Raw genomic sequence first — 27,706 nt, 5'->3', positions numbered from 1 at the left:
CCGGGCCTGCTACAGACCTCTCGCAAAGCGGCCGTCCATGACCGTGCCCCAACCCCCTAAAGCGAACATCAGGAACTTCCTGTGAGAAGGAATGATGGAAATATGGAAGTATGCGTCCTTTAGATCTATCGTGACAAACCAGTCCTCGGATCTGATCTGACTCACGATGGTAGGAATAGTGAGCATCTTGAACTTGAATCTCCTGAGAGAACGATTCAAGTGCCGCAGATCTAAAACTGGACGCAACCCCCCATCCTTTTTTGGAACTATGAAGTACCGGCTGTAGAACCCGGACTCCCTGTCTGGTGGAGGAACACGTTCTATGGCCTCCTTCACCAGCAGGGAGTGAACTTCCTGTCTCATCACCCGACCCTGCTCTGGGTGCACTACAGTCCAGACCACCCCATTGAACTTCGGGGGGCGGTAACCGAACTGCAGTCTGTACCCCCTTTCTACTGTATGCAGGACCCATGGAGATATATTCGGAAGGCATTGCCATGCGCCGATATAATCTACTAAGGGAATCAGCCTCTCGAGGCTGACCTCGGGTGTTCTTCGAGTATTGTTTACGATCCCCTGAAGTGGAATACCGGAAGGAAAAGATCGACAACAATTTTCTGTGTGCGGACACTGTCGCTGCCAGGCCGCAAGCCTTTGGGGCGGACACTGCAGCGTGCGTTCGCCGGAAATTGATGTGGCCCGAAGCGTACTGGACGGCGGGATACCAACATCGATTTCCTGAGGGTTCCGAGGTGGAAACGACTTTGATCGCTCCACCCCATGGGGGGCAACCCTCAGAAGCCCTGCGAGAGCTAGGACCTCTTTGGCGAAGCCTTTCTAGCCTTAAGGACGGTCCTCAAATCGACCTTCGGATCGGCAGGCTTCGGGCGAGAGCGTCGCCTCTGTTGCCAAGATCCCTGAGGAGGATCCCTGCGACACTCTCTTTTTGTACCTGCCGATACGAGGAGCTTGATGACAGCTGGGGCCACCCACTCAGAGCAGCCTTCTTAGATTTAGAGCGGCGAGGGAGGTACTGCTTAAATGCTGCAGACTGCTTTTTCGCCTCCTGAAACCTGTCGACGACCATATTGACTGCGTCGCCGAACAGGCCAGAAGGCGATATCGGGGCATCTAGGAGAAAGGCCCTGTCCTTCTCCTTTATCCCTGATAAGTTTAGCTAAAAATGTCTCTCCGTGGCAACCATAGCCGCCATGGAGGGGCCGATGGCACGGGCCGTCTCCTTGGTAACACGGAGAGACAAATCTGCAGCTCTACGCAGCTCCACTAAATCACCCGGAGTTGGTCCCTCGCCCTCATCTAAATCCTTTAAAAAAATCAGCCTGGTATGCCTGCATCAGTGCCATTGTATGCAGGCATGCACCAGCCCGACCAGCCGCCATATAAGCCCTGCCCACCAATGATGATGTAACCCGACAAGGTTTGGTGGGCAGTACCGGGGCTTTAAGGGACAACACAACGTCAGGGGAGAGGTAGCTGGCTAAAGGCTCTTCCACCCGAGGCATCGTCCCATAACCGTACTCACACGCTCCCAAAATGTTACTATAATCTAACACAGGAGGGTTAGACAGTCGAGCGGAGTACGGTTTATTCCATGACTTACAAAACTCATTGTGTAAGTCAGGAAAAAATGGTAAACCCCAGCGTTGAGGCTGAGACCTGTGCTGCAGGAAGCGCTCATCCAATTTACTTTTCACTTGCACTTCCTGTTTTTCTTGTGGCCAGTTAATATTAAGTTATGAGCTCCTCAAATGCGGGTGAATGCAATGGCGAGCTCTCTGCAATTCCCCCCGCCTCAGTGCTGAGCATGTCTAATTCCTCGGAAATCAAACAGCTCAAACATCGGGTCCTCCTAACGTGCGGAAGAAACCGTGACGCGGGCTTCCGCACGGGGAGTGAGAGCATCGGAACTGTCAGACGAGGATTGAGAATGTGCCGCAGCAGTCTCGAACCCTCCTGACACATCCATCTGTGAGCCCCACAACCTAAGCCGCCGCGCCGACCCGAACCACGGGGCGTGCGAGCCTGGCCAGCCTCATTAAACACAGCCAGGCGGGAGCGTAGCACTCTGATCGGCAGAGATTCACAGTCCGCATCAAGAGCTGCCCGGGTGTGCTGCACTCCCAAACAATGAACACACAGCTGATGTGTGTCCCCACCCGTTAAAAACCTCAGGCAGGGATGCACACACCGCTTGAACTGTCCACTCACCATGACAATATACTGCTTGTGACAAACAACACCAAATAAGACACACAATGACACAGAGCGCTTACTGAAGAGCAAAAAGCTGACTCTGTTGTGTGCCGGCGTCCCTTTGTATCTTCCGAGTATGCCATCACATGTTACGTCATGACGCAACACCAATCAGGATTGGAATAGTTTCATTCATGCTTAAGACGCGTTACGCTGAGGGGGTTCCCCAAAGTGTCGTTACTGATGCAGTGTGAGTTCCCTCGAGGGGGAACAACGCTGTAGTCTAAACGAGCCGTTCACTGTAGTTCTTGAAAAGGGATTTTTTAAAAACAAAATATCTCCCTTTGGAGTGGACTTTGAGATTTGTAATTTTGTAGATCTTTTTTATGCACAAACATACACACTGACTAAAATTCAAAAAGTGAAAAAGCAAAATAGAACCCCTTTAAAAATATATACTTGCTTTGCCAAGCTTTATAATGGCAGTGAATTTGTGTCGAGATTTGTGTCGAGACCCAAAAAAGTGCATCCATCCATCATAAAAAGTCCTCAGTAATACAGTAATTTGTATGAGAAAAATATCCATATTTAAAATATTTTAAACCGTAATCTCTACACTCAATCGCCACTCTCTCGTGAACGTGTGTACGACAGTTAGCGGAAGCTAGAGATTATGGTTAATGAAGTTTTAAATATGGATATTTTTCCTACAGAAATGCATCGATTCACTTCAGAAGGCTTTTATTAACCCCCTGGAGCCGTGTGCAGCACTTTTTATGATGTATGTGCTTTATTTTTCTTCAAATCTTAACCCACATTCACTGCTATTACAAAGCTTGGAAGAGCCAGGCCATTTTTAATATAACTCTGACTGTATTCGTCTGAAAAAAGAAAGTCATATGCACATAGAATGGCTTGAGGCTGAGTAAACTATGGGGTAACTTTCATTTTTGGGTGAACTATCCCTTTAATACTTTAGTCCTTCATTTTACGATAAATACAGTCGATGGCCACATACACACTGCAGCTAAATTCAGTTGTCATTATAACTTTTAGTACTTAATACTGTTCTCTACACAGACAGTCATTTATGGAAGTGACAACTGCATTCTACAACTGAATTATCTCATGAAAAACAGAGGTAATGACAACCACATTTTACAAAAATTCAACGCAGTGTGTACAGAACTGAACTGAGCAACTTGTTGTCAATGACATATTTTAACACGAGTTGTGTCTCTTTTGTATGTGCAGTGCAAGAATTCACAGGGTACATTTTAACTCATTAGTGTTGCCAGATCTTGCTAGAAAAAACAACAACAACAAATTTGAACATAATAAACTCAAACGCAACTGCGTTATCTTGGAAATAAGCCACATACCAAAATATAGCGCCCCACACCTGCCTACTTTATTAACTCCATAAACTGGATTGCTTTATGAGCCGAGCCCAAACAACAAACCCAGAGATACTTAATAATCATTGATTATAAGAGGACATGGCAGCCTTTCAAGAGCGCTCTCTGCAAAGTAGCCTTCCAAACAAGAATAAAACAGGACAGCTCTGTTTATGGTGGTTTAGTTAAAATCGCTGAACAGTCTTTGGTCACTGTAATATTAATTTGGTTAAAATACGTGTGAAATGCATTCCGTACAAACACGGAATTAAAATTTAGAGGATTCACTCCTGTATTTAAAAGCGGTTGTGACTCATGAAACCACACAATGTGTACGTGGCAAATAACTGTTTGAATGAAATTTGAGAGAGTGTGGCAGTGTGATATGAGAGATGTGAAAGAAGTGCCGGCCTCAGGTTCCCAGATGAATGGTATGTTAATATTCGGCATTGCTACCGATGTTATTATCAGGCAATAACACCTCGGAAAGTCACGACTGACCATTTAGAATCAAGTATACCAGTAATAAGAGACTGAAAGTCGTTTTGACCAACATTGCTTACAGATATTCAAACTTTTCCATTGATTATCACTTATTACATATCATGTTTACAGATAAATGGCTCCATCTGGTTGGTCTCTAAATATAGTGCATCCTATTACACCAACTATTACACCACTGCAATTTTAACAGTGTCACAGGTAAAGCGACTTAAAATTTGACTGTTTTAATATTCAATGCAATATTAGGCTCATAAAGCCTAGCCTAATATTGGTTCTTCTGTAATTACAAATGGACTTCAGGGGAAATAATTTAAATGCTACAAACGTGTTGAACACAGCACTTTGAAAGTAAGATAAAGCCATTCCAGACATAAGAAACTAAACAGCTGCAACTGTGCTATTCAGCTGCTGACATCTAACAGACTAAGACCAGACAAGTGTCTCACACCCTTGGCAGAAGAAGCCGTGCACTGTCTCGCAAACACATACATGCTTTCACACACATCCCAGGGAGGCTGGCCTGAATGCTTCGGGTTCGACTGACTAATCGGTGGCATTGTGACATCAAAACCGCAGCTAGGAAATGCTATTGTTTATGTCTGAATTCTTTCCAGAGACATTGTTTACAAGTTAAAAGCAGTAGCCACAACCACAGGCCACAAATAGGAGGCCAAAAAGAATACGTAAATAAACAGAAAATCTCATTTTTCCATAATGTAAATCATTCTCAATGCACAGGAAAAACACACTCTTAATCAATTAAACCCCTAAGCCACTTCATCAATTCCCTGTGTCACTTACTATTGTACAGATGGCATAGTTCTGCCTCAGCACTCGGTGGAAATGCTAACGGCAGGTTGTTGTTCTACAAAGCCAACATCCATTCCAGCGAGCGTTAAATGAATGCATTAGGAACCTGCTTTTGAACATGTAGTCTGAGTCAAGGAGAGGCGCTCAGCACATAGGAGGCTGCAAACTCAGCGATAAATATTCTCCAGCAGAGACAGTCTGGCCTGATGCTGTGAAAGCAATAAAACGCTCTTCACAATCCGCAGTAAAATTCAAACAGCATGGCCCGGCACAAATATCATTCTCCCAGCTCATTTGTGAATCAGCGCCAAGTTTGTTTTCCATCAGACCTTTGCCAGGCTGCTTTCGCTTCACTCGGAGCAAAGAATTATGCAATTTTTTAAGTTAGCTACATAAGCTCTAGTTCAAATTTAGCTTACTTACCAAAACTGAGCTACAGTTGGCACATTTTACATTTACCAAATGAAACAGCTGGATTACATAATTGCAGTACCATCAGCCTCTCCATTTAGCAAAAAATCCATTATCATTAAAGCCTATCAAATTATGGGTACCAGAGAGATCCTCAATTTGCGACTAATAATGGCCATGCAGGCCTAATACTGACAACAAAAAACCATGAATATGGAACTTCCTCTTGTTCCCTTTCAAAGCACTTAATTGCCAAAAAACGGAAACGAGCAGCGGTAGAGGAGTGAATGGACCAGAACGCTGAAACAGAGCTCGTTAAACAGCAATACATACACATACTCAATTACGACATTTCCCTAATTTTGCATCTGATTGGTGGTCTGGATGTGAGTTGTAGTTGCTTCATGTCAGAATATCTCTCGCTCTAGAACTTAGGGTTGAAAACGAGCAGTCAACATTAAAACACTGCGAACGCAGCTCCAGACAGACACTTAAGAACATGTTGGAGCCAATAATGTTGCATTGGATGTGTGGCTTAATGCAACATAATGATATTGTGTCCTGTTAATGTATTTGCATACTTTGTTATGATACTTGCATTGCATAATGAGCCACTAAAATCATCACATTTTAATTTACTTAAAGGTGCACTATGGAAGGTTTTTTTAATTAACAAAAAATGAACAAGAAATAATTACTGAGAACATAAAAAATCTTGAATTCAAAACTCCCCTTGCCTTACCCCGATTCACAATGGAAAGCAAATAATGATTTATCATTGGAGCTGTCGGATCGGATTTCGTGGGAAATGTCAGTTTGACATTATTCATCTTTGTGTGGTCATGTCATGCAATGTTCTTACATAAATTCTTAAATGCAATGTATTATGTGAAATTGAAAGATAACTTTACTACACACAAATTATGACTGAGTACACAAAGTAATGTTGATGTTGGCAACATTAGCAATAAAAAACACTGCTAGTAACTTGCAATTTTTGGTCACACTTTATTTTAAGGTCCAATTCTGGCTATTAGCAAACCATTAACTATGACTTTTACCTCAGTAAACTCCTAATTTGCTGCTTATTGATAGTTAGTAAGGTAGTTGTTAAGTTTAGGTGTTGGGTAGTATTAGGGATGTAGAACATCGTCATGCAGAATATGTGCTTTAAACAGCCAATATGTTAATAATAGACATGCTAATAAGCAAGTAGTTAATGGTGAGAATCTATACTAAAGTGTTATCCAATTTTTTGTTGTTTGTCTCAATGAAGCACAAGTATTGACAGACTTTTTCTTCAATATTGTGATGTAGGCTACATCTGATCTGAATGTTATAGAAAAATGTAGGACAGGGACTTGGTTGTGTGCATCGGTTCTTTATTGTATTTTGAGATACAGTGTTTGTTACAATTTGATTAAAAATTATGGGGTCAAAAAAATGAAGCATACATGGTTGAATTGTTCATTATCTATAACATGTATTTTTTAAATTCCATTCCAATTTGTACGCTATATGTACATTAAAGATTAAAATTTTTAAGATTAGGATACTGCAAAAAAAAATAAAGAAAAGAAAATACACACAAAAAAAGCAAACAAATCATATCTTCCATGGAAACTGGTACAAATTTTTTTTGAAGCACATCTTTATTCAGTAAATGTGTTCATAGTTTATGACGTTTAAGTGTTTCCATGTAGTTTTATGCATATTTATACATTTTTACTATCTAGCCAGCATCCCTAATTTTCCATAAAAAATATGTGGACAGAAACTCAGATAATAAAACATTGTAACTTTAGCTTCCTAAATTTAGGTTTGGTTGCAATAAACTTAATTGTATATTTTTGTTTAATGCATATTTTATTTAGTATTTTTTTTTTTCAGAAAAAAAATTAGTAAACAAATTGTACTGCCAGTACTGCCATTGAATGATTTTTCTAACTCAAAAGTTGAGCTGAAGAGTCAATCAAGAGACGGACTGATTACTTTCTGCATTTTTTGGATGCATTTTGCATTTTTTATAATCATTCACATAATTGTTGATTTAGTCACTGTTCATTGCAGCCCTGCTAACACTGACCCAGAGTAATGTCTATCTTATCAATGACAATGAGACTATAGCAACTGTGATCAGTGCTATACTGCATACTTTCTCGCTTTAACCACTTCTTTCCATTCCACTTGTCCATTTAAATGGTTTTGTTCAATACTTTGCTTAGAAAATGCAGAGGAAATGACACAATATTCAGTTTTTCTCCAGCACTGAACATGTGTACAGGACTAAAGTTCAGCTATGCAGGGAGGTGGTATGTATTTCACTGACATTAAAAACAACCTTACTACCAGTAGAAGGACTCTATCTGTCAAAACACCTTTCACCATAATAAGGCAGCCATCATTTCCTCTCTTAAGCACACAAGTGTGAAATTGTTTGTCAAAACCTCAGAGATGTAAAACAGGTTGAAGTCAGTGTGCAGTTGTAAAACTCAAGCTATTTTAATGTGTAAATGTTCTCCACAGACTGTGCAAACAAAAATCTGAAATGATGTCAACGATTCAACAAAGTTGTTTATTCATTTTTAATATGCCCACCATGTAAACAACGTTTGGTAAATGCCACCTGCATAAACCAATGATTTGTTAACATTTTACATGCCCTGTATATGTTAATTGAAAATCTTTATTGTATTTTTAAACCCAAGCAAGCAGCTTGCGTTCTTACCATGATTGTCGTTTCCCATTCGGGCCATCTCTGCGGGGTGGGCCTGTTTGGCAGTCCGCCCCTTTGACAAGCCCGAGGAAGGCTTCACCACCCGTGCACCGCTGGAGGTGTCCATGCCTGTTTAGGACACAAATAGATCAGGCCAAAGGAAAATGCATTATCTGCAAAGAAACAACATAAACCCAAAGAAGCTTTCACTGTATATGAAAGTTTTTGAATTGGGATTACAGACACCTGCTGAGACAGTACCGCATACTAGAGGTCTTCACGGGTCCACTTGGATCTGAAAACCCAAGGTCCGACCCGAGACCCGAACGGGTTCGGGTCCAAAACTTCTGCGAGTGCCTCAGACACAGGTCGGGTTCAGTATTAGCAGCCTCGGGTCGCGGGTAATTAAAATAAATGTGCTTTTCCCAAATGGACCCGAATTCTTTTGAACTTTCCCGGATGCGTAGCCTACTTGTTGTCATGTTAAGTTCATTTTTGAAAAACGCACGTGAAAAAACCTCAGAAATCCATCTTATAGATATGAGATCCATCAGGAAATCCACTTACTTCATTACGCTGCGTGTCAATACAAGGCTTTTCTTTTTTTGTGTGCAGAAACCCTTCACCGGAGATGAGGTAAATAACGTTGCAGACAAATCTAGCAAATCCATGATTTATTAACCTATCGATTTAATTTTTATGAAACCATCACGTTTATATTTCAAATCCACTGGTTAGCCTACAATTGAAAGCCAAAGTCAGAAGTAACATACATCCATCAGGCAGGCAAAAATATAAAGTAATAGGTTAATAAATAAGTAAATAAACTGAATGAAAGTAATGGAGCAGCGGCCAAATCAGTCAGCAGGTCCCCAGGATTTTTCCGGACCGATGCGGGGCTGCAGGCTGTGCACACGTCAATGCCGTTTACGTTCGGGTCCAGTCGGGTTTGAAAATAAATGCGGTTGGGTCGGGTCAAATTTCATCGGGTCTGTCTCGGGTCGGGTTTATCTTTAAAAAAAAATTATTTATGCACGTCGGGATCAGGTAAGAATTGATTCGGGTCGATTCGGGTCAGGTATGGATTTTAGGACCTGAGAAGACCTCTACCGCATATGACACAAATCATACAGACATAAACACCTAATTATTGTCATTGATTTTGTTGCCTGACTGCAGGAGGGAAAATTACAATTACAGTCTTTCAGCACGGTTGTCTTCCTCTATCTATCTATCTATCTATCTATCTATCTATCTATCTATCTATCTATCTATCTATCTGTCTATCTGTCTGTCTGTCTGTCTGTCTATCTATCTATCTATCTATCTATCTATCTATCTATCTATCTATCTGTCTATCTGTCTGTCTGTCTGTCTGTCTATCTATCTATACAGTCATTCCTTATGATTACTTGTGTTTATTTTTTTTTTTATTTACTACACATCAGGGCTCGTATTCACAAAACATTGCATCTTATCACTAAGAGTTCTCCTAAATAGCAGTAAAGGTTTTTAAGCTAAGATTTTTCTCTTAAAACCTATTCACAAAGCTGCTGAGACAATCTTTTACTAAGGAACAGAGAGAAGTCTTAAGCTAAGAGTAAGGGTGGAGTTGACCTCGTAGCTATGGATGATATCAGCATGCTTACTAACTGCACACAGTGATTGGCTGATAGTCTCTGTCAGAGATTTATTCATAGAAATATTGTAGAGCGCAATATCCTGTTGCCATAATCAAATAAAGGTTTAAAAATGCAGGATAAGTGTCACTAATTAAACAAGTATATGTTCAGCTCTTACATGTATGCTTCTCAAAAACAATTAGCGGATATGCATATAAACAGCCTTTTAATTAACAGAGTAGAAAAATCATGGCTGATAGTAATACATGCAAATGTAAAGAAACAAACAAACAAACTGGATGCAAGAACAGCTGTTACTTCTTGTCCAACTGGTTAATGAAAACAAGGATATAATCAAAGGAAAATCTGGAGTTGGGATAACCTCCAAAACCAAAGGTCATAACTTTTTAAAAGGTCATTGTCATCAAATGTTTGCTTTCAGAGGCAGATTGCCAGCAACATCCATTTTAGGACTAGTTTGTGGCTTGGTCTTCGTGATTTAGGAGTCCTCTTCACTACCAACGTTTCACAGATTTAGGAGCTAGTTTTAGCGCTATAACGCTTTGTGAAATACTCTAAATTTAGGATATTCTTAAAATTTTCTCTTATATCGGCGAGTTATGAGCTACTTTTAGCCTTAAGATGTTTTGTGAATACGGGCCAGATCATTTTAATTTTAACTTAATGCACATAATAACAATAATCATAATATTATAATAAATGAATTAATCAATTTAAAACTCTGGCTGAATGTTTTTTTGTTTTTTATTTCACAGCCATCAATCCAGAAGGGAAACGGGCAGTTTATTGCAGTGAATGAAGCCTGACAATGACTAATTAAAATAAACAGCACTGATTAGAATGTGATCATACTTTCTTATTATCTTAAATCAATGTCATTTCACTTCTTCATTAGGTTTGGCCTAATGGGTCACTAATTTGTGTCTTTTTAACCCGCCATTAGTTTAGTGTTCTATTATTTGCTGAACAGTGGCCGGGCATATGGCTGTATGATTTATCACGTGTCAAAGGAGATTTTATGAACACCACAGATAAATGCTTCATCTAATGCGGGAATGTCTCGCTGTCAGAGGCGCTAGTACATTTCCGGTGAGTGTTAATTGAAAGGGTTTACTTTAGGCAATACTGCATGATCATGACAAACTTTCATAAGACTAAAAAGTTGAAAAGCTACTGTACATGTACTGACACACACACATATACACTACGTCTGAAAGAGACGTGAAATCAAGCTGTAACCCCTCTAACCATCACAGCATCCTGTATGTGAGAGGATGTGACAACCATTACCTTTTAAAATGCCAACCATAACAACAGGTACTGCTCACAGCTGTGCTATTAAACCACAAAACAGGTCCGCATAATGCATCCCCAGATCTCAGAATGGCCCTCCCATCACCAAACCCACATAGAAGAACGATAGATCGTCAAGTGCTGAAGATCATTACATCAAATTATTTATGGCCCAGAGACTGAAGCTCATTTGTGAGCCAGAAGTTTATTCCAAAAAGGAAAAGAGCAATAAGGTAATAGGAAAAGCAGCTGGTAGGACTAAGTGCTATGGTATTTGGGGAATTTATCACACACTTTAGAAAGGCTGTGGATGGAAGTGTGCCTACACAATCAGAGAAACACACATGGCTCATTCCTGCTACGCAGAACCTATCAAAACTCTAACTTCTGAAGAATAAATATGCTTGATTTGTAATTTAAGCAAGTCCTTATATATATATTTTTTAAATTATATTATTCCAGACTTTCTGAAATGCTCTGATCAGAATCAAACACTTCAGCATTATTAATGTCATTTTTTACACAATAACAAGAAAATTAATAGAATGGTTACTTGAAAGAATGGAAATCAAGAGCTGAAGTTAATCATTTCTCAATGAGGAGATTAGTTTTTATGATGTCAACTTGAAGTTCATTTTTTTATATTAATAAGCAGATTTCTGTAATTTTATCAAAAAGGATGGCATTTTTAGAGTGGAAAAAAAACTATTAATACCACAAAAACAGTGCATTATTATTTTTAGATGTTCATTCTGTTGTTTTCCCACGAAAAAAAAATTCCAGGCAGATGATGCTATAGGGAAGTCTTTTGTAGTCATTTTCAAGTCAAAGACTAACATGATAGAAAGTGATATTGAGGCCACAGTAAAAATCTATATTGATTCTTGATTAAAACCCTATTCCCAAGATTGCACAAAATGAAGGTCTTAAATCATTTTCACTCCATACTGAAACTAATATATGATTTTCATATTCGACATTTTAACAAACTTTTAATAACCCAATATACACATACATGACAGGAACATACATGACAGGGGCATGAAAATGTAATCCTGGTACTGCACAATAAGAATGACCCACATAAGTCTTTTTAAGTGCTCAAACAGAGAGTGAGTGTTTGTATCATGCCTGACAGTTTGCCCATAAACACCACAACACATTCTTCTTGTATATTTCATTCCCAAAAAAAGCCTTAATACCGCGTAACGCGTTAAACCACGCCGCTTTGCACAGCTCGACGAGCTTATGCCTTTATTGGCAGTATTGACAGATAATCGACTTCTCGAAGGCCACACCTACCTGGAAAGCCACCCAACACTGGCGGGTGAGCGGGTGAGCGGGTCACCCACGTGGGGTCAGGCTGTAGCCTTTACTGTCGCGTCGCGCCGCTTGACTTTACATGGCAAACGCACCTGACGCGCGGGGGGTCGCGGACAGACGGGCGTCACGGTCGGTAGCCACACTCACGGCCCCCGCTGTGCGTATCCGCGGAGGAAGATGATGAAGAAGAAGGAGGAGGAGGAGGAAGAAAAGAGCAAGCTGATGCAAATGCCCACAAGCCGAACACTTTCACCGTGTTTCCAGACAGCACTCGGCGCCCCTCTTCATTAATATGTAATCCACGAGCTCTCTCATTAAAATACAACTCAAAAGCACGCGCACAAAAACGCAGAAACGCCGCAAAAAATATGAAAATACAAGAAGCTTTCATAGGCAGTGAAGCAAAATGGCGACTTTAATACGAAGGAGGAGTAAAAAAAAAAAAAAAAAAACCTTCGCGCTGTTGCTAAAGGAGGCTCGGGGATATGTTTAGTGCCGTAATCGAGGGTGGAGGAAGTGAACGCGACGGAGAGCGTCGCGCGGTTTCGCCGCAGCCCCTCGATTCCGGTCCTTACCTCGGAATTATGCCGTGTATTTGTTTGATAGGGATATTATCTCCGAGACCGTGTACAGTAACAGTATGGGTGCTGGGTCACGCGCGTATCCGCTGCTGCCTTTGACAGTTGTGACTACAGTCGGCAGGCAACTTGCAAACTCTCGCGTTATTATTTATGATCACTCATTTTGATATCAGGCCAATCATTTGGGTATTTCTGCATCATAAAGCCCCTGCCTGAATGAAAGCGTTTAATGCGGCTTGACGTAATGCCGCTCTCTTATGACGAAAACTATGTAGCGTGCAGCGGACGCATAAAATGAGAGTCTTCCCAACATTATAATGAGAAAAGATTGCTTAGTTTTTAAGGCAAATTAATAATCTGAGGATACTCGGATCATTATGACGTTGTCTTCTTTTCTATAAAAAATGTATATGAATTTGTTGCATATGCATTTGCATATTGATACAACTGTATTATTTGAACTAGGTATTATATGGATTTTTGTTTTTATTCATTTCTGTACTTGCTAAACTAATACATAGCTATATTTTATTTCTGTTTACAAACTGAGTCAATTAAAATGTGGAATTTTGAACGTTTTAATATTATAATTACAATTAGCAACTAAGCACGACTTTTCTCAAACTCTGTCTCAAAAAAATCTGTCAAAATTGCATTTGCAATACAAATGATTTATTTTTATGTTTTCTAAATAATTCTCAACTGAGGTCACTCACAGGGCTTAATAGAGACTTTAAGCCATTATTTTTTTGTCTCTTCAAACTAATGTAACATTACTGAGTTCACCAGGAGGGGGAGGCAAATGACTGCTATTCTCAGGGTGTTATTGAGACTCGAAATGTGGAAAAAGTGTCACCCCAAAACGAATTCCTATTTTATGCTGACTGTAAATGCCATATTTGACCAAAAGTAGCCACAGAAAGTACAAATAAATCAACCCTCGATGCATGAAAGCCTAATTTTAGCAGACAAGCTCTCAGATGATAACATGCTATGTTTACCTATGCTATTTAATTAACTCTATCTTATTGACCAAAAGCGTTTTCCATCTTCTTTCATGTACGTTTCATTCTCATAAAAGAGTCCACTAGTCAGTAGTATAGCGCAGGATTATTTGACAGTAGGATGAGTTTATGACGGATGATAACAGGTGATGAGCACTTAACACGTCTCTCAAACTATCAATCTCATGACTTTAATAATGCACATGAAAGATAAAACTAAACCCTATTGGCTTTTTTTCTGGAATGCTATTAATATATCAGAGTCATTCTCCACAGCTACAGAAACTCATATGTCTACCAGAGGCCATAAACAGCACTTCAACCTCTTTGTTAGTGACTGATGAAGGCCGAACTACTCACAAAGTACTCTTATAATGAGTAGTTCATGTCATCTGGACATGTTTCCTACTGTATGCTCCAGCTGTATTTTAGGCCATGAAATGAAGTAAAGCAAGCTGTGTGAAGAGCTCTGAGTAACTCCTCGCTGTTGAAATTCAAGAATAACTGAAGACATGGAGGGAAATTTCTTTTTGCTGCTGAGATTGGCAGTGTGTGTGTTATTTTTGTTTGATTGAGAGCTGCTAGTTCAAAAGAAGAGCAGTTTCCTTTCCCTTGACGATCTATTTTGCAGAGAGAGACTGTGATTCATCTATCAATGCACTTTCCGGGGGTCTTCGACTGGTTTCTCTAGGCGGTCCACCATTTGTGGCTACTTGCGGAAAAGAGATGTGAATATGCAGTAAACAAAAATACAGTATTTAGCTCAGGTTAATATTAAATTTGATCAAGGCCAAAGTTTAGAAATAGAAGTTCTCTTGAATGTGTCCCTCCCACATTATCTTTGTCTTATAACATAAACATTCAGCAACTAATATTTCTACTTTTTAAAAATATAGCCTTCTTTACTATACTAGAATATACTATACTCAAAATTAACGTACAATTATACTTTTTTTAAATAAATAAAAGTGTAAAATATGACTCTTTACACCAATAATGGTTGTTTTAATGGCTAAGCATTACTATGAAAATGCATTAATATCGTTCTCCATGCATGAATAGGCCAGACTTTAAATACAGTTATTTACCATGTTATTAACCAATAGAACTTGATTAGATCTATTTAGCTATTTACCTTATTTTAATTCATAGGATTATTGTTTCTTATATAAATGATTTAATATTTCATGTAATGTTAAAGTATTTTAAAATTATTTAATTTTAATAAATATTTCTTAAGTTTAATATTATTTATTCATTTATTATTTTAAATGTACCATTATTTCAAAATTAGTTTTATTAATCATATAAATGATCATAAAATAATATTTATATTAAGTTTTATATTAATCAATTTTTGGTTCTCTTTATTTGATATGAAACAGTGTTATTTTAGTATTATTGAAATACTTTTATAATACAATAAGTTAATATTTTGAATTAGAGTTTATTTTTATAATTTGTTTTAATTTTAGTTTAAGTTTTAGTAATTCCACTGTTTTTTCAATATATAGTTATATATATACACTGTAAAAAAAATGTTTCAAAAAGTTGTTTAGTGACGTGACATACTGCCAAGTATGGTGACCCATACTCGGAATTCGTGCTCTGCATTTAACCCATCCAACGTGCACACACACACACACCGTGAACACACACAGCAGTGAACACACACACACCGTGAACACACACCCGGAGCAGTGGGCAGCCATTTATGCTGCGGCGCCCGGGGAGCAGTTGGGGGTTTGGTGTCTTGCTCAAGGGCACCTCAGTCGTGGTATTGAGGGTGGAGAGACATTCACTCCCCCCACCTACAATCCCTGCCGACCCGAGACTCGAACCCGCAACCTTTGGATTACGAGTCCGACTCTCTAACCATTAGGCCACGACTTCCCCAAATTTAAAATTCCCCAAACTTAATTTCAACTTAAAATAATTAGTCAACTTGAAATTTTAAGATACTCGATGTTAATTTAGGGGACAACTGGAATATTTTAGTTGACTAAACTAAAAAAAATTAAGTCAGCAGGGTAACAAATTATTTTAAGATGAAACAACACATTTTTTTTTTTTTTTTTTTTACATTGATTACAGCAGTTAGCTACAGCACCCAAATTCGGCATTCAAGGAGTGCAGATATTTGCCCCAAACACAATTAAATACTTTACTTTTGTGAAACTTTGCTTGTTTTACTCTGGTTGAGTCTGCGTGCTGCTTGATGACACACAATATTTCATAAATAGGCTTCTTATCACTGTAAAAAGTGATAAGTTGACTTAACTTGACGAAACTCGTTAATTAATTAATTAATAATAAAAAGTACAAGTTAGTGAATTGTCACTTGTCACTTAACGTTTTTTAAAAATTATTATTTACTTAATTTTAAGGCAACGAGTTTCCTCAATTTTTTTAAAGTTAAGTCAGCAACACTTTTTTTCTTTTTTATAGTTTTTTTATATATTTTATTTAATTTCAATTATTTATTTGATTTAATTAATTTCCATTTATTTATTGTTTGTTTGTTTGTCTTTAGTTAACAAAAATATCCCTAATATAAATTGTGTGTTATAAAAGTAGATCAAATTCAGAAATTGTGAAAATGTGTTATAAAATAGAAAATAGTTCATTCTCCAAGTAATCCCATTACCTCCCCTCTCTCTTTCTCTCCTTTTCTTTATCTCCCTTTTCCCATCATGCAGCTGAAATGAATGGTTATGGTTGAATAGAGCATAAATCTACTTCCAGTGGTGCTGATATATAGATTTGCGTGTGTTGCTGATAAAGCAGAACGGTGTCATAGATCTTGAACACCATTAAGCAGATTTCTCAACACTTGCTGGTCAGTTTACCATCAGGTGCTCACTTACCTTGAGTCACAGCCCAGTGACTGCAGCGGAGAGAACAGAGCAATGAGAAGAGTTCTGTGATAAATAAGATGACATGAGAAATATAGGCGATACATGGGCTTGTATGTGTGTGTATCTGTTACAGTGATGATCGATCACGCAGATCTTTCATCTTAAATAGATGGAGTGTGTAACGTGTTTTGTGGAGCACAACATGAACAGAACCCAGAGGGAAAGTGCAGTCATATATCACAATAGCAGAGCAGTTCAGGGCTCTCAAATAAATGCTTCTGTCACCAGCTCACTGACAGAGATACATATGCATCCACGCTGCGCCTGACCAAGTCCTGTATTTGTCCCATCACAGACGGTGTTGTGAATAATGAAAGAGAACATACCAGGAAAGCCTTGCTAAAATAGCACAGAACGTTTGTGTATAGACATGCTGGGAAATGCAGCTAAGCTTAATCTGACTTGGCCAGGCTGGGAGACCAGCTAGACCAGTTTAAACATACTAAAAGTTGGTTCAAACATTTTTCTCCACTGCGGGAGATCATTTTACGTGCCTTTTTCTGTCTCCTTAATTGTTAGTACTTCAAAGACATAGATGGGTTTATGCTGCCTTCAAGTCTTCCTGTGATTTATTATTTATTTATTTACTTCCTGATAAAAAATAAAAAGAAAAAAGAACAGGAAGATTTTTTATTTTTTTTTGCTTGGGCAGCAAAGGATGTGCTTGGCAGTGTTGCTTTATTTTATAAATTTTTCTATATTATTTTATTTTTATTTTGTGTTCGCACAAAGAATGATTGGAAAAGTGGTTACAAATGATCAAAAATGTATTTTACACTGTCATGTATTCAAGATGTAACAGAAAATATATGTCATTGCTCTTTATTTTAAGGTTGTCAAAGTCAAAATCATATTTATTTGTATTGTCCTTTTTAGAATAGGCACACTGTAAAAACTAAATCATGGTGTTTTTATAGAAAAAAAGCAGCTGCTGTGGTTGTCAGAATATTTCTGTAAAATTACAGCAAAAATGTAAACATATTTAAAAAACAACCTGTAACATTTTAAACAGGGAATTCTGGGAAAGCCAGTTTATGGATTTTCACTGTAAATTATAAGATTATTTATTCTTTTTCCCTTCCACAAACTGTACTTTTAACAGCATTTTACTGTTAAATTACATGAAATGTCTAATTACAAACCCGATTCCAAAAAAGTTGGGACACTGTACAAATTACGAATAAAAAAGGAATGCAATAATTTACAAATCTCATAAATTTATATTTTATTCACAATAGAATATAGATAACATATCAAATGTTGAAAGTGAGACATTTTGAAATGTCATGACAAATATTGGCTCATTTTGGATTTCATGAGAGCTACACATTCCAAAAAAGTTGGGACAGGTAGCAATAAGAGGCCGGAAAAGTTAAATGTACATATAAGGAACAGCTGGAGGACCAATTTGCAACTTATTAGGTCAATTGGCAACATGATTGGGTATAAAAAGAGCCTCTCAGAGTGGCAGTGTCTCTCAGAAGTCAAGATGGCAAGAGGATCACCAATTCCCCCAATGCTGCGGCGAAAAATAGTGGAGCAATATCAGAAAGGAGTTTCTCAGAGAAAAATTGCAGAGTTTGAAGTTATCATCATCTACAGTGCATAATATCATCCAAAGATTCAGAGAATCTGGAACAATCTCTGTGCGTAAGGGTCAAGGCCGGAAAACCATACTGGATGCCCGTGATCTTCGGGCCCTTAGACGGCACTGCATCACATACAGGAATGCTACTGTAATGGAAATCACAACATGGGCTCAGGAATACTTCCAGAAAACATTGTCGGTGAACACAATCCACTGTGCCATTCGCCGTTGCCGGCTAAAACTCTATAGGTCAAAAAAGAAGCCATATCTAAACATGATCCAGATGCGAGGCGTTTTCTCTGGGCCAATGCTTATTTAAAATGGACTGTGGCAAAGTGGAAAACTGTTCTGTGGTCAGACGAATCAAAATTTGAAGTTCTTTTTGGAAAATTGGGACGCCATGTCATCCGGACTAAAGAGGACACCCAAGTTCTTATCAGCGCTCAGTTCAGAAGCCTGCATCTCTGATGGTATGGGGTTGCATGAGTGTGTGTGGCATGGGCAGCTTACACATCTGGAAAGGCACCATCAATGCTGAAAGGTATATCCAAGTTCTAGAACAACATATGCTCCCATCCACACGTTGTCTCTTTCAGGGAAGACCTTGCATTTTCCAACATGACAATGCCAGACCACATACTGCATCAATTACAACATCATGGCTGCGTAGAAGGAGGATCCGGGTACTGAAATGGCCAGCCTGCAGTCCAGATCTTTCACCCATAGAAAACATTTGGCGCATCATAAAGAGGAAGATGCGACAAAGAAGACCTAAGACAGTTGAGCAACTAGAAGCCTATATTAGACAAGAATGGGACAACATTCCTATTCCTAAACTTGAGCAACTAGTCTCCTCAGTCCCCAGACGTTTGCAGACTGTTATAAAAAAAAGAGGGGATGCCACACAGTGGTAAACATGGCCTTGTCCCAACTTTTTTGAGATGTGTTGATGCCATGAAATTTAAAATAAACATATTTTCCCCTTAAAATGATACATTTTCTCAGTTTAAACATTTGATATGTCATCTGTGTTGTATTCTGAATAAAATATTGAAATTTGAAACTTCCACATCATTGCATTCTGTTTTTATTCACAATTTGTACAGTGTCCCAACTTTTTTGGAATCGGGTTTGTACATCTATTACACTTTTCACAGCAAGGGATAGCTTTAACCAGTCAACAGATTTTTTTTTTTTTTTTTTTTTTTTTTTGCATTGCATTTTTACAGTTTTATCATCATTTCAAAGCAACTTTGTCAATCAGGCTTTAGTGCTTTACCAGCTAGAGTTTGGCATAGGCGTTATGACATAAAATAAAATGAGAGAAGAATCTTAGATTAGATTAGATTTAGACGTTTCTTGAAAATGCTATGAAACCAAACCAGCATGAAAACAAAGAGCAGCCTACATGTGTTTTAGACTACATTCATAAGATTTTACCTTTTCACTCTCATTTGTCATTCACTAATATAATCACAACACTGCATGTGGTGGCATTCATGTGCACTCATAATCATCCAGACATGAATCGAAGGCTGCACAGACTCTATTGCTGTATTTCTGAGGCAGGATATTTTCAGGAGGCAGATTCGCTGCTAGTTCCGGGAATAAGACAAACTGCGCTCTGGACAGTGTCCCACCTCTCTAACTGCCCTTCCGCACTGTCAGCTTTTGATTGGTTAAGCCATGTGGCGGCCAATGAGGCATAACCCCTGAGCTGCAGCGCTGTCAGATACTGTCACAGAATGTCACAGGCTGTTTATAATGCACAAATTTATGTGTGTCTGTGTTCCAAACACACAGATCATCATGCGGCTGCAATCCTCCATGTCGTGTGGTAATTGCCTCTCAAGGTGGCGGTGGAGATCAACCGCTCTTTAATTATCTGTTTGTGTGACAGCTGCTTCCACAAGTGACACTCAGAGACACAAAGGTGCGGCACGCGCCAGATGCACGACTCTGATCTCTGTGGCAGAACTGCACAATCACTCAGGACTCTGGGCCGACGATTTCCCTGCAGGGAACAAAGGAACAGGTGGTGAAAGAGAGTTAAAAAGCCTGTTTGTGCTGATGGTGTTTGTGCTCATTTATGGAGAAATGACCTAAGGAGGTGTTTATATTAGAGAACGAGAGAAGTGGATGGCAAACGAGAGAATTCAGTCCTCTGATGCCATAAAACAGATTTCAAGTACATTCAAATCTGATTCACACAAGAAGTTCTTTGGATTCACAGACCTGAAGCTCTGCTCTGTGGAGGAGAATAAATCCATCTTTGGTTCTAACGTGTTGAATGTGTGAAATTTAAAAGTTATGAGAATGGTGATTTAATAATGAATGCCGAATTCAGAAATCACATGGGTGCATTGGCCAGGTAATAATATAAAGTGTACACGATTAGAAAGAATCTGTAGAAAAAAATTATATCCTGGCAGAAACTGCAGGGCAGCAAGCCAAATCAGTCACTGCTTCTGATGGCCAATCTTAGCCTGTCTAATTTTGTGAATAAAATTTTTCTCTTGGATCATAAAACAGCAATATTAATTCTGAACATGTAAAATGTGATTTTGTGCATTGATATGAATACAAAGTGTAATGTACCAAAATATTTATTGAAAGAAATATGCAAATAATATTCAAATGCAAAAAATTCAGAACTGCTAAATTCAAAGGGGGGGGGGGGGGATCTGAATTGTAAGATTCTGAGAAAAATTGCAATGTAGAAACTTGTCATTTCAATACAAAACAATCAGAATTGCAAGAATTTGCAACTCAATATTTTGAATAAAAGAAGCCAGATTTGTGAAGTATGAACTCACAATAAAAAAAAAAAGTCTGAATTGTGGGATGTAAATCAGAATTCTGAGAAAAACAATTACAATTTTGAGATACAAACTCAGAACTCACAGTTAAAAAAAAAACAATTCTGGGAAAAAGTTGAAATTGTGAAATATTTTCAAGAAAAAATGTATAATTGTGAGATATAAACTTGCAATTTTAAGAAAAAGTCAGAATTGTGATGTGTTAACTCGTAGTTCTGAGACAAGTCAAAATTGTGAGATATAAACTCAGAATTGCAAGAAAAATCAGAATTGTGTTTTATAAAACTCTAAGAAAAAAAGTATAATTTATGAGACAAACTTGGGAGAGAAATATAAAACTCAAAATTGCGAGATATAAACTCTCTGAACAGCTTTTTACATTTGTTGTGGAAATGGTCTTCTATAGCTATAACATGGAATTCTTTAAAAGGATAAAATTTGCAAACAAATTGCTGTGTAAGGATTACAACGACTATCCAATTCATCAAGCACATATACTCCTGTTCTTACGTCAGCAACTTATGTTTCTTAAGCACACAACAGCTCGAAACTCACGTTTGAGGTATGAATATGTGTAATTTATTCTAAAACCCATTGAAACCTCAGAAGGGAATCCATGGCTCGAAAATGCTAATTCTGTTACGGGTTTTAGGATACAAACCGAACAGCTCTATTGAGTATTGAATGCTTTCGAGAGGCTTTAGAAGCGGTTTCAAATCCTGAAAATGAGAAGGGGAGAAATAATGGATGTGGGCCAGATGCACGCAGCGGGAAATAAACTGCTGATTAAAGGAATGTGGAGGAGTTTGAGGAAAATCATAAAAAAATGGCTTTCATTTAAAACCTAGTGGGCTGCCTAACTAAACAGTGTTTTTGACATCATAACCAGGTTTCAATGCATCAATCATCTCTGAAAATGTTAAGCTAGTAGACTTGCTAACTAAAAACAAACAAAGAAACAATAGAAAAACATGTTTGAAATGATATAGTTAGCTAAAAGTGATATTCTTCAGAGTTTCTGACCGTGGATCTACTGAAGTGAATCAGCTCTTTGTTGTGTGACCAGGAGAAGCTTGAGGTATTCAGACACACGGCTCACAGAGATCCTTCATGAATAAAATAGCACGGTGACTAACTCTTCTCCATCTCAGTCCACACTGCACCTGTGTGGGGAGATCCAGCTCAGCAGGAGCGGACAGAACACCTGTGGATGTGAGAGAGAGAGACAGAGGAGTTCTGGTGCTCTGGATGGATAGATTCTCTGATGGTGGAAGCAACTCGAAGAACTTTTTCTCTTTTGATACATCACGTTGTATGAGAATAAGGGTGCATTAAAGGGATAGTTCACCCAAAAATGAAAATGTTGTCATTAATTATTTACACTCATGTCGTTCCAAACCCTTAAGACCTTCGTTCATCTTCGGAACAAAAATTAAGATATTTTTGATGAAATATAAGAGCTTTCTGACCCTCCATAGACAGCAATGCAACTGAAATGTTCCTAGACCCAGAAAGGTACACTGTAAAAAAAATACATAAAATGTACGGTAAAAAACTGGCAGCTGTGGCAGATTTAACTTAAATCAACATTTAAAAATGTATTTCATTAACTGATATAATGTTAATATACCAACACACATGATACTGAAATAATGCAATAAACATTAATTGAACAACATAAGATGTAACATACAACCCTAATTTACAAAACTGGTAAGAAACTAGTTATTTCAACGAAAAAACATCAAATGTGAAATGTAATGCAGGGAATGTCAATTTATGTTTTTTTCACTGTAAATTATACATTCTTTTTCACTTCCAAAAACTGTACATTACTGTAAAATTACAGTTTTTCATCATATATAGTAGGGGAACGTACTGTTAACAAATTAATAGGTTTTTACGGTAGCATACTGTAGTGTTTTTCTGTTAAAATCAGTCATTGTTTTACAATGACTTTATTAAACAATTTCTTCTCTTCCATGTCAGTTTTCGACACGCGTATATAACGGTATGATGCATGTGTGTGTATTCCTTTGCACAAGATGCAGTCATTATTTTTGTTTTCTTTGCACATAAAAAGTATTCTCGTAGCTTCACAAAATTATGGTTGAACCACTGATGTCATACGGACTATTTTGTTGATGTTCTTGGTACCTTTCTGGGCCTTGATTGTGTGCGTTACTGTCTATGGAGGGTCAGAATATATATATATATATATATATATTCTATATTCTCCATAGACAGTAACGCACACAATCAAGGCACAACCAAGACCTTTTTTTTTCAGGAACAAGATGTTTAATAATTATATATATATATATATATATATAATTAAACATCTTGTTCCTGAAAAAAGGTCTTGAATGAATGATTCAGTGACTAACAACAACAGGATCACACATAACCTGTAAAATGAATCATTAAGCAAATCTTTGAATCTTTTTGGTGAACAAATTCAAAATATTTGAGTGACTCAGTTAAATCTCTACAGTTATGAGACATTATATCTGAACAAATGTTAAAGCAGCAAGCATGTTATGCTACCATTCAAAGGTTTGGAGCTCAGTAAGATTTTTTGAAAGAAAAGGAAATGATTCAAGTATAATATTAAGTAAATTAAAAGTATTATAATATTCAACTATAAATTAATCAAACGTAACGGCAGACATAATGTTACAAAAGATTTCTATTTAAAATAAATGCTGATCTTAACAACTTTCATAGAATCCTGAAAAAATACATTAACATTTCCACAAAAACATTAAAGATCTCAACTGTTTTCATCATTGATAATAATAATAAATGTTTCTTGAGCAGCAAATCAGCATATTAGATTGATTTCTGAAGGAGCATGTGAAGACTGGAGTAATGATGCTGAAAATTCAGCTTTGCATCACAGGAATAAAATATATGACAATAAAACACAAACTGTCGTATTTCACAATATTACTGTTTTTACTGTATTTTTATTTTAAGGGGAAAAAAACATTCCAAAAGACACATTTTTCCAAAAGGCTTATTTACTTTGATAAATCTGACTAATTTGGGTGGTTCGGGCATTTTAAAATTATGTTCTTTACTTTGCATTTATTCCACCATACCATAATTGTTTCAAACAATAGTGAAAGACAAACTTCACATATGAGAAATCCATATTTTGAAAACTTTATTCCAAAACACACGCATAAAGCTGTCTTTGCCACACCATGTCTTGTATAATCATGTTGGTAGCAAGTCATTACATAACCAATGTTCATTTCCCTCACATTTTTACATAACAAGATTTTAAAGAAAAAAAAACATTGCATGTCTGGAGAGAAAAAATGCTAGTGTGTCAGAATGCAAGAATCAACGAAACGCTCTGGAAACCCATCTATCATTACATCACATGAATTTCTGAGAGAATTCCAGCCTGTCAGTTTCATATAACACTTATAACCTGGATGGACTGAATTGGTTTGTGTCACAGGGCCAGATTTCCGTCAGCTTTGAGTACATTGTAAAAGCCTTGAACAATGACTGGTGTCACATTGAGACTCCAGCTGTTTTGTAAAAAATTAATTTTACAGTAACTCAGACTAACATTCAACCTTCCTTAAACATGCCACTGTATTACAGTATAGTTGAGTGTTGGAGCATTCAGGATTCATCAGCACTAATAAAGAAAATATGGAAATAATTATATTCTCTCTGCACGCTAGAGGAACGCTCTATAGCACGCTAGAGGAAACAAACGGTCTCTCTACAGTACATACTTAACATGCCTTCTTGCGTTCTTGGAGATAACAAACCTCATTACTCTAAAGCCTAGTTCACACAGCCAGCAACATTTCAAACATTTAAAGTTAGCTTTTGGATTTATTATGTTGGGAAACACAACTGCCATGTCCACACTGACCCAGCAAACACCAACATGGTTAAACACACTGATCCAATGTAAACGAACAACTATTTGGTGTTCTCTTCAATCTGCTGCCTTGCCATCACAATAGTTGACCTGAAAGAGAAAACTGACTATACTTGGAGTGTTATAAATTGCGACATCTTGCAACGCAACACCAAATTGATGTCGAACCTAGAAGCGTTTGCTTGCGTAGAGTATGTTGCAGACCTACATTTTGTGATTGTGAGGTGTAAGCTGATTTAAAAACAGTCTCTAACAGGTCTAGCCATGCAGACATGTGGCACCTCTTTACATTATTGCTTGGACAACTGGGACTTCTACGAGTGATCTAGACACGTACTCTAACTCCAAGAGTAAAGGTATATTCATACTCTGATATATGCTTTGTATATTAGGAGAAAACCTGCTACATTGTGTGCAAGAGTTTAAAAAGGACACTGAAATCGAGAATATAACTTAAGAAGGTAACAGCAGGAGCAATGTACGAAGCTCTTGAACGTCCTGAGAAGAAAAACAAAACTATGGTTGGTTTTTATTGTTGGTTTTACATCTGATGTTATTAACATTCAATGTTCATTTTTAAACATATTGTCCATAATATCCAGTTTCAGATCATGTAGTCGTTGTTTTTGTCAGTGTGAACATCCCTTTAGCTTGAATGGGAAGATATTGGATAATCAAACTTCATGCCTTATTTTATATCCAATTCTCTGCAAATGAAATGATACAATCTATTGTGAGAGGTAGGAGGAGGAATTGTCTGTTCCCACACAGGATTTCTTCAGCTTTGCATCTATGTCCATGTTGAGCGAGTGATGCTGGGTTAAAAAAAAGCAGGTTGTCAGACATTCCAACACTAGATGAGATGAATCGCTCCTTAACATGATCTGAGATCAATGTTCATCTTCTGATTTGGAGTCAACTTCTTGAAGGTCAACATCTTTATCCAATCCGTATGCTCACTATTGTCTGACAGAGCTCTGGTTGGTGCTCTAGGTTTTGTAGAGATGAGGTGAGACTTGAATCTTATCACTATATTACAGTTTTAGAGTCCAACTTTGTCCTTTTGAGTCCCATTCAGATCTGCATAAAAAGACGGTCCTGTCTGTTAAATTGGTGTTGAGTTAACAGTCTACAGCTCCACCGCCAGGCAGATTCTCTCTCTCTTTCTAACTGTAGCCGTTTGGAACAAGTCCTCCCGTATCTGCCGGGAAGTCGAGAAAGCTGCCAAAAGATTAGGCGAGCTATGAAATGTTGCCGAAGGAAGCTGTAAAGAGAGAAAAGAGACAAGAGAATGAAAAAGAGCATAAATTATTAACGTGATTGCAGGAAATACATGTGGAGAAGGGGTGTGCATCACAGAACCTCTCTTGTAAGACATTTACTCAATATCCATGGATTTAGCTTCTTATCTGTTAGATCCCAATGTGTATCATGTGTATCAGATCTGAAGGCTGTTTCCAAAAGCAGCAGCAATGCTATACTGCCTTTATAGATGCCTTCCTTTGTACACAATTCTAATACACCATCATGTGACTTTGCCAGTCTGATAAAGTGGTGGGCCAATAATGCCAGTATATCTAAGAGAGCAGAGTGGCTGAAAGTAAATAAGACATGCATCATTTATCTCATGAAATGTACAGTATATTTACTTTTACATAATATTTCATCAGAAATAATTAGAACTTGATAGCAACTGTAATTCTGTCATCCTATTATTTTTCACAAATAAAGAAGTTGTTAAATAAAAAGTAAGTAAACTCCATAACTAACCATGCATAACTAACATAACTAACTCCATAACTAACTAATGATCTGGTAAGTTTGTGTGCAATGGAAATAATAATATGTGAACCAGTCTTAAGTCGCTGGGGTATATTTGTAGTAATAGCCAAAAATACATTGTATGGGTCAAAATGATCAAATAGACACTTAAGACTGGTTTTGTGGTCCAGGGTCACATATGTACTTTTGTACTAATATGTACATATTAGGTATACAGCTTGTCAGTGCATGGGGCAGTACTCTTGCAAGGACAATTTTGTACCATATCTAGCCTGCCCCCTGTTTATATTGGCACCTAGGAGTAGTAATATGTACCCTTAAGATACTATTATGCAAGTTTTAGGGATAAATAAGGTACAAATATGTATCTTTGAGGGCACTGGCCCACTGAGAAGATGTTGCAGCTCTAATTTATTTTTTACATTTTTAGATATTTTGGTAACACTTTATTTTAGGGTCTCTTAACTAGTTGCTTATTAGCATGCAGATTACTAGATTATTAGCCATTTATTAGTACTAATTAAGCACATATTAATGCCTTACTCTACATGACCTTATTCTACATCCCTAATCCTACCCAATTTAACTGATTCTCATTTGTACAGTCGCCTTTTATGCATTGCAATTTCTTCCATTCATAATTCTAGGAGTGAACCATTTTTTATTAATTACTTGTTTGTATTATTTGTGTGATGCACATAGTTGCTGTCTATTTCAACACAGTCTGTCAGTTAGAAGGATACATTAGAAGACAGCCACCCATTTAGGCATTAATCTCAGCAGGTTTTTGGAA

The 27,706-nt window shown here is 37.7% G+C and overlaps 2 protein-coding genes across 3 annotated transcripts in view; both read right to left on the bottom strand.

The window, feature by feature from the left end:
• LOC306860629 (zinc finger protein 512B-like) overlaps positions 1 to 12,780 on the bottom strand; it is a 64,571-nt gene extending 51,791 nt beyond the window's left edge. Inside the window, exons 1-2 of the mRNA XM_079402416.1 lie at positions 12,291 to 12,780; positions 8,065 to 8,181 (exon numbers count right to left, since the gene is read on the bottom strand). Of these exons, the coding sequence (XP_079258542.1) occupies positions 8,065 to 8,179 (115 nt within the window). The 5' untranslated portion in view covers positions 8,180 to 8,181; positions 12,291 to 12,780. The remainder of the gene's footprint in view (positions 1 to 8,064; positions 8,182 to 12,290) is intronic.
• Positions 12,781 to 24,197: 11,417 nt separating this feature from the next.
• Positions 24,198 to 27,706, bottom strand: part of LOC306860448 (sterile alpha motif domain-containing protein 10-like) — a 92,611-nt gene continuing 89,102 nt past the window's right edge. The window contains exon 5 of one of the 2 annotated variants that reach the window (XM_079402175.1): positions 24,198 to 26,395. In XM_079402175.1, coding sequence (XP_079258301.1) covers positions 26,373 to 26,395 — 23 coding nt within the window. In that variant the 3' untranslated portion in view covers positions 24,198 to 26,372. The remainder of the gene's footprint in view (positions 26,396 to 27,706) is intronic. The other variant, XM_079402174.1, reaches the window with a different exon arrangement.

The sequence above is a fragment of the Barbus barbus genome, assembly GCF_936440315.1.
Source record: "Barbus barbus genome assembly, chromosome: 41".
Classification (NCBI taxonomy): Eukaryota; Metazoa; Chordata; class Actinopteri; order Cypriniformes; family Cyprinidae; genus Barbus; species Barbus barbus.
Note: the sequence above shows the minus strand (reverse complement) of the source record. Positions and strands in the feature narration are given on the sequence as shown.